Here is a 20,132-nt window from a genome sequence, read left to right on the forward strand (position 1 = left end):
ATCACACAAATTTGAGTTAATTGCATCCTCGAGGGTTGCAATATGACCCACTATTTGGCCGCGATGGGCAGGTGAGTAACTATATCGTCGGTTCCGTGCAACACTGGTACAACCCAAAAATAGTTTCGAGAAAAACGCGTTTGAAAATTAACGTCGAAAACTTTATTTTCAATTTTTAAGAAAACTTTATAGTTTATGATTTCCAATCCTTATCAAACAATTTTAGGTCTATTAATCACATATTATGAGCACGTTAAAACCTTTTTTACTAACTTTATAGAGAAATTTTGATTTGTGCAGCGAAAGCATTTCTATACATAGCTCTGGAGATTTTGTGAAGTTCGAAACAGGGTGTTGTAGGAGGCAAATTTACAGTATTTGGCATCGTTTGCCATCCTAAACTAAAAATGCAAAATCTTGAGTTGTGCCAGTGTTGCACTAAACCGACGATATGAAGACCGATGCATATAGAACGTTCCACTTTATATTATAATCACTGTATGTTTCACTAATCTGGCGGAGGGGATTCGAGAATCAATTGAAGCTGTTATAACGGGATCCAGGTAATGGAGATTCCATACGACTGATTCTTTTATAACATTATAAATTGGTTCCCGAATCCACTCCGCCAAACTAGTAAAATATACAGTGACTAAACTTTAGATACCTTCCTCTCACAGTGCATTTTCAAACTCACAGATAAATTTAACGTTTATTATGAATTGCGAATTGCTTTTAAGGAACCGGCACGGCAATTCTTTTTAGGAGTGAGATTTTCGAGATATTCAATTTATAATAAGGGGCCATCTACATACCACGTGGACAGCTTGGGGGGGGGGGTCTAAGTGTAAAGTCCACGGTCCATATAAAATTTCTAGAATTTATATGAGCACTTCGCCCCGGGGGGGGGGGGGGGGTTGTGAAAATCGTTTTAAATCTGTCCACATGGTATGTGGATGGCCCCTAAGATTTACGTAGTTTTCTTTCTATACATTTTTTTTTGTCTCACAGTCTATATTTTTTTTGGAAAGACGAAATTGCTGTCTACATTTTTTGCGGCAACCATTGCAGCTCTGATTTTTTTTCTTTATTTAAGAACATTCGGACCTTTTTTTCTCATTTCATTATGATTTTTTTGTAGAAATACGCAATGGGGTCCTAAAGCTTTAAACGGTTTTCTGATTTTTATATATCAGCTGGAAGAGTGCAACTTTCTGAGCAAAACGTGATTTTTAAAAAATGTTTATCATTTTCCTTTGATTTTTAAATGCGAAATTCCTTAAATGACAGTTCTCTCATATACCGTTCATGGGCGAAACGTCATCTAAGACCATTCGAGCAGTTTTTTTATTCTTCATTTAAAAATCGAAGGAAAACGATAAACGTTTTTCGAAAATCACGTTTTGCTCTTTAAAAACTGGTATTGCTTTAGGACCCAATAAACCTATTAATTTGATCATGAAAATCAGTATACTTTAAAATAAATAGCTCACAACTATTTTTCTTTATAAATCTAAAATGTGGTTTTTATTTTAGGCAATAATGTATGTTTATCAAAAATAATGTGTTATGTGTTAAATGTTTTGCGAGGGTTGATAGCAAATAGTGAACTCCAAACGTATTTATAATAAATTTCTGATCTAACTCCTAAATCTAATCCAACTTTAGAGAGAGAGAGAGAGAGAGAGTATGAAAGAGTAAGAGAGTAAGTAAGAGAGAGAGAGAGAGAGAGAGAGAGAGAGAGAGAGAGTAAGAAAAAGAGAGCGAGTAAGAAAGAGAGAGAGAGTAAGAAAGAGAGAAAGAGTAAGAAAGAGAGAAAGAGTAAGAAAGAGAGAAAGAGTAAGAAAGAGAGAAAGTGTAAGAAAGAGAGAGAGAGTAAGAAAGAGAGAGAGTAAGAAAAAGAGAGAGAGTAAGAAAGAAAGAGAGAGTAAGAAAGATAGAGAGAGAGAAAGAGAGAGAGAAAGAAAGAGAGAGCGAGATAGCTGATGATTTTATATAATAATTACACTGGTCAACACAGATGTGGTCTTAAAGTTCAAACTAGAAAAAAAAGAAAGATTATGAATTTTTAGCCATTGCTGTGAATTTTGGTGCCCCCAGCTACCAACATTTTTTCAGAGATTTACATGAGTTTTCTAATAAACATAACATTGAAGCGACGGACCCGGTGAGTTATTACACACTTACGTAAATAAACCCGTTTTGGTATTGGCTAGGAGCACCAACATTGACAGGAATGGTTAAAAAGCTTTAATTTTTCTAGAGCGTCTATTTAGAGCTTTAAAGCAACATTTTTTCGCTTTTGTCGACCAGTGTATCATGCTGTTTAACTTAAAACATGTGTATAACTTTCTCAACATATCTTTTGACTTTTTAGAAAAATTTCATGATGGAAAAGATAAATAATGTGGCAATTACGGTCAAATACATGCTACGAAATTGTCAAGAGTATCAATTGGAGCTTCAAAGTCAATTTGATGGATCCTTTTCTAAAAGTCAGTCACGAGGAATCCCATGGAACGTTGTGAAGCCGCTGCGCTGCTCGACAGTTCACCGGAGATCAAAGAAAACATCACTTCTGTTGCAAGTAATCAGTTTTCTTGTATTCATGTATTTTATACCTTTTTTACCTGTTTATCTGTTTTTAGTTGCTGAATGTATGACCACTGATGATGCGGGAAGAGAGAACGAAACAGCACAAGAAAACAGCGACACAGAAGAGGAGAGCGATCGTGTTGAATATTGAGTATCGTAGTTCTAAGTTATCTTCAGTTAATTTTTTTATTCGATACCAAGCTATCTGTAATTCGTTAATCTAGATCAAAGACAACTAGAACAAGATACCTAACTTCCATATTTTTCATACATTTTGAACACGACCGATTTCCGACGGTTAGTGCTGCCATCTGGTGACTTAAATTCTCATAAAATTGTCACTATGCGCAAAACCAATTTATCGTGCATAGTCCGTCATCGATCGTTGAGCTGATCAAGATTGCATATGGAAAAGGTGTAGCAGTTTGTTCAGCTCGACGCTTAAAATAACATGCAGATTAATGATATTGTCATTTTTTGCACTTAATGCTATTTATTGCCATATTTTTTGCACTTCAAAGTACGAAAGAAAAGTGTGAAGACTGTCAGAGTGGGGGTTTATATTGAGGGGTTATATTTATTTTCAGGTCCCATTCTACCAAAGCTTAAAGTTTGATATGTTACGAGCCAGGTTTCAAAACCATAGATCATTGCACACGAAAAATAACCTCACTTTTCTGACAATTCCCACGGGTTTGTTTACAATGCGTTCCATTCACTTTTATGCGATAGGAGTGAAAATGAATGATACGAGCACGAAAAAGATGAGAAAACTCTCTACTGTGATCTTTTGGTTTATTCTTGGAAACGCAATTTTTAAAAAGACAGTTCCGCATTTTTATTCGAGCCGAAAATTTTACTACGTAAACAAATCCCTTTCTTCTTTTGTTTTGTGAAGTCATCGTGCAATGATCTATTGTGCATAAGGTCAGGTTCACCGGGGCCAATGGAATATAAAAAGGTACGGAGATGGTTTGAGTTTCGGTTTGCCTTTTTTCTAGAAAGGTATAGCAATCACTGAAAAAACCAAAGGTATAAAAGTGCTCCAAAGGGTCGAATCTCATATATCAATCGACTTAGTTCGACGAGCTGAGCATTTTTTGTATGTGTGTGTGTATGTGTGTGTGTGTGTATGTATGTAATGGTCTCCCAATCTCACTCGATTTTCTCAGAGATGGCTGGACCGATTTTCATGAAACTGAAATGAAAGGTCTAGTTGCCCCATAAGACCCTATTGAATTTTATTGTAATCGGATTTTTAGTTTCGAGGTTATGTATCAAAATGTGAAAATCACAAAACTTCATTATCTCAGAAACTACAAAACCGATTTGAATCAAATTGGTATCAAAAGAACGGGCTTGTTTTTTTATTTGTGAAATAATTTTATAATGATTGGATATGTAGTTCAAAAGTTATGCAAAGAAACGTGTTTCAAACACTATTTAAACTCACTCACTTTTCTCAGAGATGGCTGAACCGATTTTCACAAATTAGTGTCATATGGAAGGTCTTATTGCCCCATAATACCCTATTGAATTTTATTTGTTATTGGACTTTAACTTTGTCCGTTATGTATAATAATGTGAAATCAGGCTATGACAAGAAACATGTTTCTAAGACTGTTTGAACTCACCCACTTTTCTCAGAGATGGATGGACCGATTATCACAAAATAAGTTGCAATAGGAAGGTCTAGTTGCCTGATAAGATCCTATTGAATTTTATTATAATCGGACTGTAACTTTGTCTGTTATGTATCAAAATGTAAAATTAATGAAACTCCTTTATCTCAGAAACTACACAACCAATTTGAACAAAATCGGTACCAAATAAAAAAAAACCCTAAATAACGAATTTTATGATGATTGAACATGTAGTTCGAAGGTTATGAAAAGAAACGTGTTCAGAAAACTTTTTTAAATTCAATCGTTGACAAAATCGAAAAAAATGCTGCTCTTAGGCTCATAATAGTTGCCCTAGAAAGAAAGAAATTCACAGGAAAAGCTATAATTTTTCATTTTTTCTTAGTTTGACCTTCGGGGCAACACTTGTGTTGACCAGTGTAATCGGACTTTTATTTTATCCATTATGTGTTAAATTGTAAAAATATTGAAAATTTCTTCTTTTAAAGATTACACGACTTATTTAAAGAAAACAGGTGTCACAAGTCCGGATTTCAAAATGAAGTATGAAGTTGATTGCTGGGCTCTGAGCATCATCCCGGGTACTGAAAAACTCACATTGGGTAATGTTTGTCCCTTTTAGACTGATAGAAACCGGAAGCTACTGTCTAGAAATTTAAAATGGCGTCTGAAGATGATTTCTGGCCTTAGGGTATCATACCGCTTCCCCAAATCGTATTGGATAATATTTGTCACTTTAGGCTGTTGATCGGAAACTGTCGCCATCTTCGCCATAAAAATACCCAGATTAGGCAGTTCGGCAGTTTTATGATGGATTTTACGATTATCAGGCAACCAGAAGTGGTCATCTGGATTGAAAATTGAGTTTAAGGTCGGATTCTGGCCACTGGGTATAATCCAGGTTTCAAGAACCCATATTGATTGGTATTAGGCCATTCATTGGATGCCTCTCAGAAACGATCAGTAATATCAACTGCGTTAAAGAATTCCAATTTCACTGATAAGATCATTTAAATTAATGTATAAGGAACAACATTGAATTATACATTATTTGAAATCTACTGACTAACGTTGACTTGAAAAATCTGAATACTTATAGGCAGTATATGAGTACAAATCGATTATACCACAATCAAAAACTAATTCGCATCATATAGTTGAAAGAATTTAATGTTATTTGCATGTATATGTGTTAATCTATATTTATATCGTCGGTTTCGTGCAACACTGGCACAACTCAAAAAACATAGTTTCGAGAAAAACGCGTTTGAAAATTTGCGTCAAAAATTTATTTTTGGGTTTTCAAGAAAACTTTGAAGTGTAAGATTACCAATTGTTACCACAGCACAAGTGAATTCGGATTTTATAAATACTTCCTCCGATAGGAAATAGTGAAGTTTATTATAAAATTCCTGCCAACGAAGCAAATTGGTAAGAATAAATTTATACTTAATTTTAATAGAATGTGGTACCTTTAGTAGGTTATGGTAATCGCAAATAAGTTGCTTTAACAATTTTGGACTTTGCCCTATCTCTGTTCCAGTAACGAAATACAAATAAGTGTCACGTTTAATAATATTAAATGTTTGCACAAATACCTGCTCTTGTTGAATATTATTTTCTAATACTGTAATTGAACTCATAACAAGTGGAAAACTATGCCAAGTTGAAACTTATTAGGAAAATTTTGAACGCAATGTGAATCGTTTGCCAAATGATAGCGAAGTGCGCTCGTTTGATGTCCGTTATATCCTCTACTTATGACGATCCTCTAGATGAGCAATGGGCGTGATCGAAGAACCGTCGGTCTGGCATGTAAGTCCATTCGCTGGCACTCTGCGTATGGCGATCCTTTCGATAGGTAAGAGGCGTGAAAGCAAAATCGACATATAGAGAGTGCTGTACCTGTTAAACGTGGACTGTGGGCTCGCCAGTCGAATTGGCGCATCTTACACTCCCCCCGGAATGCGCAGGTTCTGCACTAGGCGCATTATTTCCTACGCCAACGTCGAGTACAGCGAGCTTCACTGCCGGTCTTTCATATATTCCGCCATATCCAGTCCGCACGGTTGCTCGTCGTACCTGACCATCCAAACCGGTTTGGGCTGCGATCACTCTTCCCTTAGGCCAGCAATTTCGGGGTAATTTTGGATCAACCACGACAACAAGGTCATTGACTTTGATTGGTTCCACAGCAGCAAACCACTTGGTACGTCTAGTAATCGTTGGCAGATAGTCCCGTAGCCATTGCTTCCAAAACATGTTAGCTAAAACTTGAGAGGTTTTGTAATTATTATAGAGAGCAACTGGGCTGTTGTCGAGTGGAACCAAGGGTTTCAAACCGTTTGAAGATTGAATCAAAAAATGGTTAGGTGTTAATACTGGAGAAAAATCATTCTCAAGCGGAATGTCTGTCAGCGGCCTGGAATTCACGATATTTTCCACCTCCGTCAGAGCATTCTCGAGAACTTCCGCTGATGTTACTCTCGATGCCAAAACATTGTTTAGGTTTATCTTTACGGTTCTGATGAGTCGTTCCCAGGCTCCCCCCATGTGGGGTGAAGCTGGAGGATTGAACTTCCATTCGGTATGAGCCGACGTGAATTCCTTCACCAGTCGATCGTGGTCTACGTTCTCCATTGCGGTTTTAAATTCTTTCGAAGCGCCTTGAAAATTGGTACCGCAGTCACTATATATGACGGCCGGGGTTCCCCGTCTTCCGAATATGTTTCGTAAAGCCATTATGCATGAATCGGTTGACAATGTAAAGGCAATTTGTAAATGAATTGCTCGTGTCGTCAGGCAAGTAGCAAGCACCACCCACCGTTTTTCCACCCGACGACCGAGCGAGATAGTTATGGGACCGAAGTAATCCACTCCTGTATGTGTGAACGGACGACAGTATGCAGCTAATCGACCGACTGGAAGATCTGCCATTAAAGGCGGGCGAGGCTTAGCCCGTTCGTTTTTGCACTGCTGACATTCACTGCGTACCTTTTTAAAGATGCTCTTCAGTCTTGGTATGTAATAAATCTGTCGTAATTCGTTTAGAACCGTTTCGTGATTCTGATGATGAAAACGTTGATGGAAGTCCGCTATTATCAAGTGAGTGATATGGTGCCGACGAGGAAGTATAACTGGGTCAACTGCACCGGCATCAATATATTTGCATGCTGCAGTGCGACCGCGAATACGCAAAACATTGCTTTCATCTAAATATGCGCAGAGTCGGTATAACGAGCTGCATTTGGGAAGTGGCTTAGTTGTTTGAGCCCCAGAATTATTCATAAAAATGGCTATTTCATCCGCAAATACATCTTCTTGAGCGGTACGGTATAAATAACATTCGGCTAAGGTGTACTCACCTCGGGTAAGCGATCCGCTGATTAGCTGTATCTTTTTTACTCGCCGTTTCCAATTGAGAGCACACCGGTACAGTGAAGAAACTTTACGCAGTAACGTAGTCCAACTCGAAAATTTATACGCATTTATTGCTGGTTGTAATGCTAAGGTGTGCACCATAAGATGGGGCCGGAGTTCTTCATCCGTTGGCCCATATTGGCGCGAGGTTATCGGCCACTCTGTTTCCGGTTTCCATAAGAATGCGGGGCCGTGAAACCATCGGCTCGTTGCGCTAAGATCCGGTTTTCCCTTCCATTTCGTCCCTTCATCGGCGACGTTATACTTGGTCGAAATCCAATGCCATTCTGCAGGCTCGGTACTTTCAAGAATCTCGCTTACCTTGCAAGCTACGTAAGAATTATACCTTCGGTGATCCGAATTTAACCAACAGCAAACGTCTCGAGAGTCAGTATAAAAATATCGTCGACTAACTTTAACATTAAGTGCTTTGAGCACGTTGTTAGTTAGACGTGTTCCTATCACAGCCGCCTGCAGTTCTGAGCGAGGAATTGATAAATACCGCAATGGCGCTACCCGTGTTTTGGCACCTATTAGGGCACATTCGATAGTACTTCCTTCTGTGTATCGTAAGTATACGACGGCGGCAAATCCGTTTTCACTGGCGTCGACGAAGGCGTGAAGTTGAATTTCAGCGCTTATTGATGTAATGTTGCGATAACAGCGCGGAATTTCCACTAGTTTCAGTTTGGGAAGCTCGTCAATCCACATTAACCATTTTTGAAACTCCGCGTCACAGACGCAGTCATCCCAATTGATTCCAGATCTCCAGATCTCCTGTAACAGGACTTTTAAAAACATCATAAAGTGGGCGATAAGGCCAAGCGGATCGAACATCAGCATCAGTGTACGAAGAACCTCACGCTTGGTGGGTCGACGAAATCCGGATAGAAACTCATCTTGACACTTGTTGGAGAGTTTAAATGTGAAACAATCTTTTTTAGTATTCCACCACATTCCGAGGATTTTTTCAGTGGGGGCTCCATCGCATACGTCCAAGTTTTTCTCGGCGGTTGGTTTGTCGGTCAAATTTGCTAGCACCTCTTCGGAATTAGAAAGCCAGTTTCGCATTTCAAATCCACCCTCTGCATGAATTCGTTTTACTTCGCCGACAAGCTCTGTCGCTTCTTTTTCTGTCTCCACGCTCACTAGCATATCGTCAACATAATGTTGCTCGGTTATTGCACGAAAAGCAGCAGGGCTTTTCTGCTCATAGCGTTTTGCATGTTCGTTTTTTACGTATTGAGCTGTGCTAGGCGAACAGCAGGCGCCAAAGGTCAAAACCTGCATAACATATACGTATGGTTCTGCGGAATGTTCCTCACGACCCCAGAAAAAACGTTGACATTGCTGGTCTTCTTCTCGCATTTGTATCTGGTGGTACATTTCTCGCAAATCGCCACATACTGCTACACGATATTCCCGAAATTGAATGAGGACTCCGAGCAATGACGTTAAGAGATCTGGTCCTTTGAGCAGTACTGAATTTAGTGAAACACCAAACGCTTTGGCAGCTGCGTCCCAAACCAATCTTGTTTTAAGTGGTTTGTTTGGGTTTACGACCGGGAATACTGGAAGGTACCAGATACGGGAATGCTGTGTATTCAGTTCCTCGTTAGTGAGCCTTCGTATGTAGCCCTGAGAGACATAATCCGCGATTTTCGCGTTTAACACATCACTAAGTTTAGGGTCGTTCTCCATTCGTCGCTCCAGACACCGCCATCGCTTGAGGGCCATTTCTCTACTAGCGGGAAGACGCGGGTTGTCGTATTTCCAGAGTAGGCCCGACTCGTATTTTCCTCCTTTCCAGCACGTTAGCATTTTCAGCAATTTTTGTGCTCGTTCATCCTCAGTCGAAAGTATAAAATTTCCTGATTTTACGACTCCCATACTATCAAGAGAAAAATAATTCTTCATCTCGTTATGAAGCACGTTGTCGCAGTCGTGATTACACTGGCAACCATCGAGCTGATGGTTATTAAAGGAGCAGCTATCTGAGCCATTGGATATTAAAGACCCATATACGCACCACCCCAAGCACGTTTTTATGCCTATTGGCTCCGATGGTTTACCTTCGCGACTGTTAGTTACATGTCCCAGTTTGGCATGATCAACTCCTATAAGAATACGCGGGGAGGTATTTCGATAGGATTCTATTGGTAATCCCTTCAAGTGCGGAAAACGGTTCTGCAACTCGTCGATCAGCATAGTTTGTGGACGAAGTTGAAGCTTTTCTACGGTTCTTACGTTGGTGAGTTTGAATCTCTTCGCGTACTTCGATGTACCGGCAATTTCCAAATCCACTTTCTGAGAAGTCCTTTCTAGTCGCCGAGTGTCTCCGGTCCATTTTAGGCACAGGGGTGAAGATTTTCCGCTGACACCCAGCTCATCAGCTAGTCCTTTCTCTAGGAGAGTTAGTTCTGAGCCATCATCGATAAACGCATATGTCTGAATCGCTTTAGACGGGCCGTGCAGAATCACAGGCACAAATCTGAACAGAACATCGCTGGTTCGTTGTTGGTGTACGTTGCAGCTACGTTCACTTTCTTCAATAGATTTGTCTGCGACTGAGCTAGGTGGAATTACCACTTTCTTATTGCAATGTAAAAGAGGATGATGCAGGAAAGTACAGCCGTCAATTCCACACGGTTTCTTTCGATTACAGGAAGTGTAATGGCGGTTAAGGCATTTTCGGCAAAGTTTGAGTTCTTTTATGGTTGCCCATCTTGAGTCATAACCGAATTCCGAGAAGCGTTTGCATTTTTCTAGCGAAGAACAGGTGCCCTTACACACGCCACAAGCTTTCGGAAATTCTTGATGTTTGCTAGGTTGAGGTTTACCTATCTCTGTATGCTTGTCTGTTTGAACATGGACATTAAGAAAATTTTCCTTTTTCGCCCGAAATCCCAGTTTACGATCGGTCCCTTTTTGTTCGCTGCTCCGTATGGGTTTAACTGAGTTCAACCTTTCAGCCACAGCATACAACCATGCATTGAAATCTTGCAGGCTTGGCATAACGCTTCCCTCTGTAGCTTCTGCCCATTTATATTTCAACCAGGGTGGTAAACGTTCTACTAATTTGCTCCTAAGAGCGACATTATAAACAAAGTCTGGTATTTCACAGGCCTGTATTGTGGCACAAAGGTTTTTGACTCCAAGCGCAAACTGAATAACAGTATCGAAGTCATCAGTGTCCAACGATGGAAGCTCCTCGATTTTCAAAATTAAAGCCTGAATAATCCTTTCTGGCCTGCCGTACAACATTTTTAGTGTTGATATAACGCTTGCAACGTTGGATGGGTGAAGTAATTCGCAACTGACTGCATTTAACGCCGCTCCTTTCAAGCATTTGCGGAGCCGTAGCATATTTTCTTCGGCCGAAAAACCGCACATTTGCGTGGAAGTATTGAACATTGCGAAGAAAAGTGGCCAATCCTCCAGCTTACCACTGAACTCCGGGAGATCCTTCGACACTGCATGGCGTGCAGCCAATTGGCTACGATTGAGAATACAAACTGTTTCATCCTCTATATTATTCGCATTAGTCGAACGATTCACTCGCGAAACGATGGGTGGTTGAATTATTGGTTGTCGATTAGGTGTTGAACCATACCCGGGAATAAAATGGTCACGAGTTTGATTACCACGGGGAAAATGTACAGAATTCACTGGTAGGGTTTGTTTTGGGGTCGTTGTGTTTATTACTTCGAGTTGCAAACCGGGGTCTTCGTTACCAACCTTATTTGTATCATCGATCCAGTTTTCGATTTGCGAAACCTTATCAGCAATCGACGGAATATCATCGATCACGCTGCTAGTGTCGTTTTCGAACTTATCAAGGATAGCAAATTTCATGTCTAAAAACCGTTGCTCAATCGCTTTAGCTTCTTCTAATTTCCGTAGCTGTAATTCCATTTTTCTTCGCATGCTGCTCTGAGCGCTACTGCTTGCTACGCTAGCTGAACTAACTGAAACGGCTGCGTGAAATGATTTCTGTGGCGGTTGTTGCTGATGCTCCGACGAGTGACGCTGAATACATTGATTCTGTACGCTTGTATCGGCATTAGCAGCACCGCTCGGATCAGTAGCGTCGTGCGATTTAACATCGGATCCATTGTTACCAGTATCGCTCCCTGACTGGAGATCAGAAGATCCATTCTTCTTCCCGATTTTTGGCATTCTCCTGTCCTTGCAGTAAAGGAATTTTATAAGATGTTACCACAGCACAAGTGAATTCGGATTTTATAAATACTTCCTCCGATAGGAAATAGTGAAGTTTATTATAAAATTCCTGCCAACGAAGCAAATTGGTAAGAATAAATTTATACTTAATTTTAATAGAATGTGGTACCTTTAGTAGGTTATGGTAATCGCAAATGAGTTGCTTTAACAATTTTGGACTTTGCCCTATCTCTGTTCCAGTAACGAAATACAAATAAGTGTCACGTTTAATAATATTAAATGTTTGCACAAATACCTGCTCTTGTTGAATATTATTTTCTAATACTGTAATTGAACTCATAACAAGTGGAAAACTATGCCAAGTTGAAACTTATTAGGAAAATTTTGAACGCAATGTGAATCGTTTGCCAAATGATAGCGAAGTGCGCTCGTTTGATGTCCGTTATATCCTCTACTTATGACGATCCTCTAGATGAGCAATGGGCGTGATCGAAGAACCGTCGGTCTGGCATGTAAGTCCATTCGCTGGCACTCTGCGTATGGCGATCCTTTCGATAGGTAAGAGGCGTGAAAGCAAAATCGACATATAGAGAGTGCTGTACCTGTTAAACGTGGACTGTGGGCTCGCCAGTCGAATTGGCGCATCTTACACCAATCCTTATTTAACACCTTTGGGTCTATTATGCACATATTACGTGCTCACGTTGTCCAAGTTAAAACCTTATTTTCACTAACTTTATGTAGAAATTCCGATTTGTGCAGCAAGCACTTTTATTCATAACTCTGGAATTTTTGTGATTTTCGAAATGGGATTTCGTGTGATGAAACTTAACAGTATTTGGCATCGTTTGCCATCAAAAATGCAAAAATTTGAGTTGTGCCAGTGTTGCACGAAGCCGATGATATGTTAAATTTTAAATGTTCGGTATAGTTGTGCTGTTGGCTACCAAAAATTTTTTGTTTAGAATGAATAACAAATCCAGCAGAAATAATCAAGGTGTATTTTTTAAGTGTTGGAGTAAATCTATTTTAACAAGTTATAAGTTCGAAGGAGAAAGGCTGGGTCTTACCGCTAGGTGGATTAATTTAGGTTTTTCTGTTAATAGTGATGGCGTAGAAGTCAAAAAACAATGTCCAAAAATCAATGTTCGGTATATTTTTTTCAAGAAATTTTCACAAGTTATGACAGTTTACGACTGAAAATGCCTACCTGCATCGTTAAACAATGCAAAATACCGTTAAAATGGCGTTTGCTCGTTGACCGAGATATACGCCAAAACCCCAACACGTGCTTCTGTTTGCCTTTTTTTCGTTACTAATACAGACGAATGTCTTCTTCTTCCTCACCTTTGTATACCTCATTGCACCGGGGCACCCGATTTTTGCTTTATTAACCTCGGCAAGAGTGGAAAACTTAGCTGTAGAGTGCTCATAGCGGTTATCAGGAAGTTCTGATGGTGGGCTTTATTTCAAATGATGCGCTGATAATTCTTGATTCTTCCGGAAAGTTTCATGTTTGAGAACTAAACATTCGTACACATTATTATCATTTTTCGGATGGCGGTACCGTACAGTCGCCCACATGGATACTGAAAAAAAAATTTCACCTTTCAGGAGTCATGTCTTGGCGTTGTCGTCAGTTGATTTTGGCGTTAAGTATGCATCATATTAACAGTGTATAAATTATTTCGACTTTTGCTCACGCGCAGCGACAATAATGTCCGATGAATTCTGCAAGAGTCAGGTATCTTGTTCTAGTCATCTTTGTCTAGATGTAATTAAAGACTAGAACCTGGACAAAAAAGGTTCAAAACCATGTATACCTGTTGAATGTAAGAAATGAAATGTTTATGTTTTAATAAACGACTCTTTCGGGACTTTTTTCATTGCACATTGTTTTTTTTTTTAATATAAGATTACATTAAGCTATCTAAATGTTCGCTTAAATTATTATTACCAATAGAGCAACCTTTGGTTTACTAATAAACAAGATCATTACCCAACAGTCACTTGAGTTGAGTACCAGCTTATTAATCTTTTGTTTTACCGAAATCCGTCTATTAATAGCTTAATAAGCTATAAAATTACAGAACTCTTTTCAAGCAATTTAAAAAAAACTTTAGACACTGTAATAAACCAACCATACGACGCGTTTAGAAGGATGTTTCACAAAACTAGTGATCTAACGTTCGCATCTAGAAGAACTGAAGAATTGCATCTAAAAAGATTTCAAACGCATGTATGCAGCACTTGAACAACACTTGCAGAATAACAGTTGCCGGGTTGCCGTTTGATACGTTCAAATAGTTTTTATTAAGCGATAACGCCACTGATGAATGGAGCCCTTTAAAGCGCCGTTACGCAGCACATATATGTTAGTGTTGCTGGTAATCTTTTGCAAACGCTTAAACAACTTCTGTTAAGCTAGAGTTCATTGTTGGATAAGTACATAAACAAAGTATAATACAACGTTTGTATAACAAATAATCAAAGATGACTAGAACAAGATACCTGACTCTTGCAGAATTCATCGGACATTATTGTCGCTGCGCGTGAGCAAAAGTCGAACTAATTTATACACTGTTGATATGATGTATACTTAACGTCAAAATCAACTGACGACAACACCAAGACATGACTGCTGAAAGGTGAAACAATTTTTTCAGTATCCATGTGGGTGACTGTACGGTACCGCCATCCAAAAAATGATAATAATGTGTACGAATGTTTAGTTCTCAAACATGAAACTTTCCGGGAGAATCAAGAATTATCAGCGCATCATTTAAAATAAAGCCCTCCATCAGAACTTCCTGATAACCGCTATGAGCACACTCTACAGCTAAGTTTTCCACTCTTGCCGAGGTTAATAAAGCAAAAATCGGGTGCCCCGGTGCAATGAGGTATACAAAGGTGAGGAAGAAGAAGAAATTTTTTTTGTTCTCACATTTATTTGACACGGCACAATACAAATTAATGTTTTACGGAGCCAATTAAGTCTAATGCCTTATGGTCTAAAATATCTCATAAGCTAAAGGCAAACCACGTGTTCAATGTCTTGATACCCCGATCCACAAACGCAATGATTACTGCTCGCCAGCCCAATGCGCAGGAGATGTGCATCTAACCCGTAGTGGTTGGACATAATCCGAGACATCATGCGAATGAAATCTCGTCCTACATCAAACCCCCGAAACCAAGGTTTGGTGGAAACCTTGGGGATGATGCTGTGTTGCCACCTCCCCAGTTCTCCCTTATCCCACGAGGCCTGCCAGTTGACAAGCGTATTCTGACGAGAAAATTTGAAAAATTCATTGTAGGCAATTGGTCTGTTGTAAATATCACCGTTTGTTGGGCCCACCTTAGCCAAAGTGTCCGCTTTCTCATTGCCCGGAATGGAACATTGAGAAGGGACCCACACTAAGGTAATCTGAGAAGATTTTTCGGATAAAGCACTCAGATGTTCCCGTATTTTCCCCAGGAAATACGGAGAGTACCTTACATCCTTCATCGATCGGAGAGCCTCAATAGAACCGAGACTGTCCGTAAAGATTAAGTAATGGTCCGTGGGCATTTTTTCAATAATCCCTAAGGTATACTGAATTGCAGCCTATTCTGCGACGTAAACAGAAGCAGGATTATCGAGCTTGTAGGAGGCGGTAAAATTATTGTTGAAGATACCGAAGCCAGTGGACCCGTTGAGAAGTGATCCATCAGTATAAAACGCATTGTCGCAGTTGATGTTTTTAAATTTGTTATAAAATATTTTAGGGATCTGCTGCACGCGTAAATGATCCGGGATTCCACGAGTTTCTTCTATCATGGATGTATCGAAAAACACAGTAGAAACAGAAGTATCTAACAAGTTGACACGATTGGAGGTGTATGAGGAAGGATTTATACTTTGAGACATGTGATTGAAATATCCAGTCATGAAACGGGTTTGAGAATTAAGTTCAACTAGCCTATCGAAATTTTCAATTACCAAGGGGTTCAAAACCTCACATTTGATGAGAATACGAGTAGTCAGAACTCAAAAGCGGCCTTTTAATGAAGGAACGTCCGCCAAAACTTCCAAACTCATCGTGTGGGTCGAATGCATGCAACCCAAGGCAATACGCAAACAACGATACTGCAATCGTTCCAGCTTGATTAAATGGGTGTTTGCTGCGGAGCGGAAGCAGAAACACCCATACTCAAGCACCGACAATACCGTTGTTTGGTAAAGCCTTATAAGGTCTCCTGGATGGGCGCCTCACCATGATCCAGTAATTGTCCGGAGAAAATACACTCTTTGTTGACATTTTTTCATCAAATATCGAACGTGTCATCCCCAGGTGCTTTTCGAATCGAACCAGACACCAAGATATTTAGATACCAAAACCTGAGAAATCGTTTCACCCATTAACTGTAAGTGGAGCTGAGCAGGCTCGCGCTTCCTAGAAAAAAATAACAATCTCAGTCTTCTCCGTAGAGAATTCGATACCAAGCTGTAAAGCCCAAGCAGACAAATTGTCCAAGGTATCTTGCAATGGTCCTTGCAAATCGGCAGCTTTGGCTCCTGTAACAGAAACCACGTTATCGTCCGCAAGTTGTCTTATCGTGCATAAATTTGCCAGACATGCGTCAATGTCATTCACATAAAAATTATAGAGGAGGGAGCTTAAGCATGAGCCCTGGGGAAGACCCATGTAGCTAATGCGAAAAGTTGCCAAATCACCATGCGTAAAATGCATATGCTTTTCGGACAACAAATTATGCAAAAAGTTGTTTAAAATCGGTGAAAATCCTTGTCGGTGATGTTTGCCCGAAAGAATGTCAATAGAAACGGAATCAAAAACCCCCTTAATGTCCAAGAACACATAAGCCATTTGTTCTTTGCGAGCATATGCTAGCTGAATTTCTGTAGAAAGCAACGCAAGACAATCATTCGTATCTTTGGCACGGCGGAAGCCAAATTGAGTATCTGATAGTGGACCATTTGATTCGACCCAATGGTCTAAACGACGGATTATCATTTTTTCCATCAATTTCCGGATACAGGATAGCTTTGCAATCGGCCTATAAGAGTTGTGATCAGAAGCTGGTTTTCCCGGTTTTTGGATGGCGATCACCTTCACTTGCCACCAATCCTGCGGTAGAATATTTTGCTCCAGGAACTTATTGAACAAGTTCAACAAGCGCCTCTTGGCAGTTGGCAGTTATTCAACATGTTGAATTTGATTCTATCTAGCCCAGGTGCGTTATTGTTACAGGACAGGAGGGCAACTGAAAATTCTGCCATCGTAAAAGGTGATTCTATCGCGTCGTGGCACGGAGACGTATCGCGAACAAAGTTTTGCGCAGGAACAGAGTCCGGACATACTTTCCTGGCAAAATCAAATATCCACCGACTTGAAGACTCCTCGCTTTCGTTGACCGTTATACGATTTCGCATTCTTCGGGTTGTGTTCCAAAGAGTGCTCATCGATGTCTCCTTCGACGTTTCGTTTACGAACCGACGCCAATATCCGCGTTTCTTTGCTCGGATCAAGCTTTTAAACTTGGTATCAAGCTCCAAATACCGCTTAAAGTCGTCGGGTTTACCTGTCTCCCAAAAGAAGGCCTTAAACGCGTCGGATTTTTCCGTGTAGACATCGGAGCACTCTTTGTCCCACCACGGAGTGGGAGGCCGTTCTTTGATAGTCACGCCGGGATATTTCTTCGTTTGGGCTTGCAACGTGACGTCGAGAATCAAGCCCGCGAGGAGGTTATAATCTTCAAGTGGTGGGTGATGTTGAATCGACTCGACAGCTTCTGAAATCATTTTCTCGTATAACTTCCAATCGATATTCCGTGTGAGGTCATACGGAATATCAACTGATCGCGTGCGAGTTGAACCATTATCAATTGAAATTTGGATAGGCAAATGATCGCTACCGTGGGGATCAAGGACTTCCTTCCATATGCAATCCAACCGTAGCGATGTTGAACATAAAGATAAATCCAAAGCACTGGGGCGCGCTGGATATTTCGGAACGCGTGTCATGTCCCCGTTGTTTAATATTGTCATGTCGAAGTCGTCGCAGAGGTTATATATCAAAGAGGAACGGTTATCATTAGAAGGGGAACCCCAAGCCACATCATGAGAGTTGAAGTCTCCCAAAATCAAACGTGGCGAGGGAAGAAGTTCTATTAAATCAAAAAGCAGTCGTTGCCCAACCTGTGCTCTGGGAGGAATATATATTGAGGCAATACAAAGCTCTTTACCTTGTATTGTCATTTGATATGCGACAGCTACGACGCCTGGAACCGAGGGGAGGTTAATACGATCGAAAGAATAGCACTTCTTAATCCCTAGAAGTACTCCTCCGTAAGGGGTGTCTCGGTCAAGGCGAATTATATTAAAATCATGGAAGTTAAGATCTACATTTGAAGTGAGCCAAGTTTCACAGAGGGAAAATGCATCGCATTTATGCTTATTAATCAAAACTTTAAGTGAATCAATTTTGGGGATGATACTTCTACAATTCCACTGTAAGACAGAGATAGAATCCTTCATCTCAGCCGATGATTTAGCCATCGAAGGATACGATCGCTGCAAGGAGGGGCCATTTAGCAGTCAACTGCTTCAAAAACGTTTTAAGTGTTGGTAGAAATGCCAGCAGAAGACTTTTAAGAGGATCAGTTATGTTGAAATTTTCAAAAATCCAGTCCACAATATCTGAAAACTTCAGCAGTCCAGATTCTGGCTGAATCTTGGACGAAAAAGAAGGAACAGTTGGGTTTTTTGATGTTCCTGGAAGTGCTGGAACCTCCTTACTTGAATTCAGTTTTGCCAATCCCGGAGGAGTTTGCTTCGGATTTTGTACAGCACTTTTTTGTTTCTTAGTATCAGTCACTTCAGATGAAGACCTTCTCTGTCCCTTCCTGGGAAGTCTAGGGGAAGAGAGGTTTTTTCTCTTTCTAGTTTTTTCTTCTCGTCAGAATCAGACTCATCGGATGACAAGACCTCAAAAAGATTCGGGGAAACCAGTTTGGTGGCAGGGGCCTATTTGAGCATTTCTGCGAAAGTGCGCTTAGAGCGCTCTTTCAGAGACCGCTTTATCTTCTCTTGGCGCTGTTTGTACGCGGGACATGCAGACAGCTCATGCGGAGTCTGCCCACAATAAAAGCACTTTTCAGCACCCTTATTACAGGCGTCATCCGCATGTTGCTCTCCGCACTTTCCACAACGTGCTTTATTGCCACAGTGGGAAGCCGTATGGCCCAACTGTTTGCACTTTAGGCAATTCATTACCCGCGGTACAAACAAGCGCACGGGTAGACGCACCATGTCCACGAGCACATAGCTCGGCAGAGCAGACCCGGCGAAAGTCACGCGAAAAGAGTCTGATGGGGTGTAAGTTCTTACACCCTTGTCGAGCGATACTGAATGTAATTGCTTACATTCGAGTATCTTGACTGGTTTAAGGCTGGAATCCTTGAAGATGCCTTCTCCAGCCTTCAACAGGTCCTCGACGGTCAGACTCGATCCGCTGACCACACCGTCAATCTCAACTACGCGAGCTGGAATGTACACGTGGTACTCCCGCGTGAAGAGCTCACAAGCAGCAATCTCGTTTGCTTGCTTGAGGTCGGACACCAAAACACGCAGCTTATTCGGGCGTACTTTGGTAATTTCAGTCACGGCTGTAAACCGTGCCAGATCTCTACAGATTTGCATTGTGTTCAATGCTTTTACTTTCGGCCGGAAAAATACAGCCCCAATACCAGCTTTGCCCTCCGGATACTGCTTAAGCCGATGGGTAGCTTCCTGCGGGGCCCCATTTTTAACCCTTGGAACTTTGTATCCGGGAGGGCTAGGCGGTGGAACGAGCGGGTTTTCATCCCCGCGTTCGTCGTCCATGTTGGACGCGTGAGCCACACACGCAAAATGCCAATCAGCAAATAATATTGTAGAAAAAAAACCACTTAGCTTCTGCAGCCGCTCTCCACCACAATCAGCGCACGGGCGATGCCAATCTCCAGTCCTTCACACAAGAGTCCGGTAGCAAAAGCTGCAGCTGTTCCAGCCACACAGCAGCACCAATACAGCCAAACAGCAGTGCGCCGGGTACTGGATCTCTCGCAGTAGCGACACAACGCACAGTCTGTGGCGTACGGTGGCAAAAGGCGATGATGCGTTCTTTTGTCTTCAATAGACGACGGCAACGAGCAGCAGTGCACACGCAATACAATGCACGGTGACCTTGAAGGCGAATTACTGGTCGGCACTATCGAGATCGAAATAAAATTGCGACCGAACACGACGAG

General features: G+C 40.9%; 1 protein-coding gene across 1 annotated transcript; it reads right to left on the minus strand.

Moving 5' to 3' along the window:
- Nucleotides 1-5,996: 5,996 nt before the first annotated feature.
- LOC129728679 (uncharacterized) lies at nucleotides 5,997-11,837 on the minus strand. Its single transcript, XM_055687130.1, has 2 exons — nucleotides 6,192-11,837; nucleotides 5,997-6,143 (listed from the first exon to the last, which is right to left on the minus strand). Exons 1-2 carry the CDS (start codon nucleotides 11,835-11,837, stop codon nucleotides 5,997-5,999), a joined length of 5,793 nt encoding a protein of 1,930 aa, XP_055543105.1.
- Nucleotides 11,838-20,132: the final 8,295 nt, after the last annotated feature.

Source organism: Wyeomyia smithii, chromosome 3 (genome assembly GCF_029784165.1).
Source record: "Wyeomyia smithii strain HCP4-BCI-WySm-NY-G18 chromosome 3, ASM2978416v1, whole genome shotgun sequence".
Classification (NCBI taxonomy): Eukaryota; Metazoa; Arthropoda; class Insecta; order Diptera; family Culicidae; genus Wyeomyia; species Wyeomyia smithii.

Coding starts and splice junctions, on each gene's coding strand:
- LOC129728679 (XM_055687130.1), bottom strand. CDS start 11,837: ATGCCAAAAATCGGGAAGAAGAATGGATCTTCTGATCTCCAGTCAGGG. Junction 6,144..6,191: donor CTGCGCATTCCGGGGGGAGT/GTAAGATGCGCC, acceptor CACGTTTAACAG/GTACAGCACTCTCTATATGT.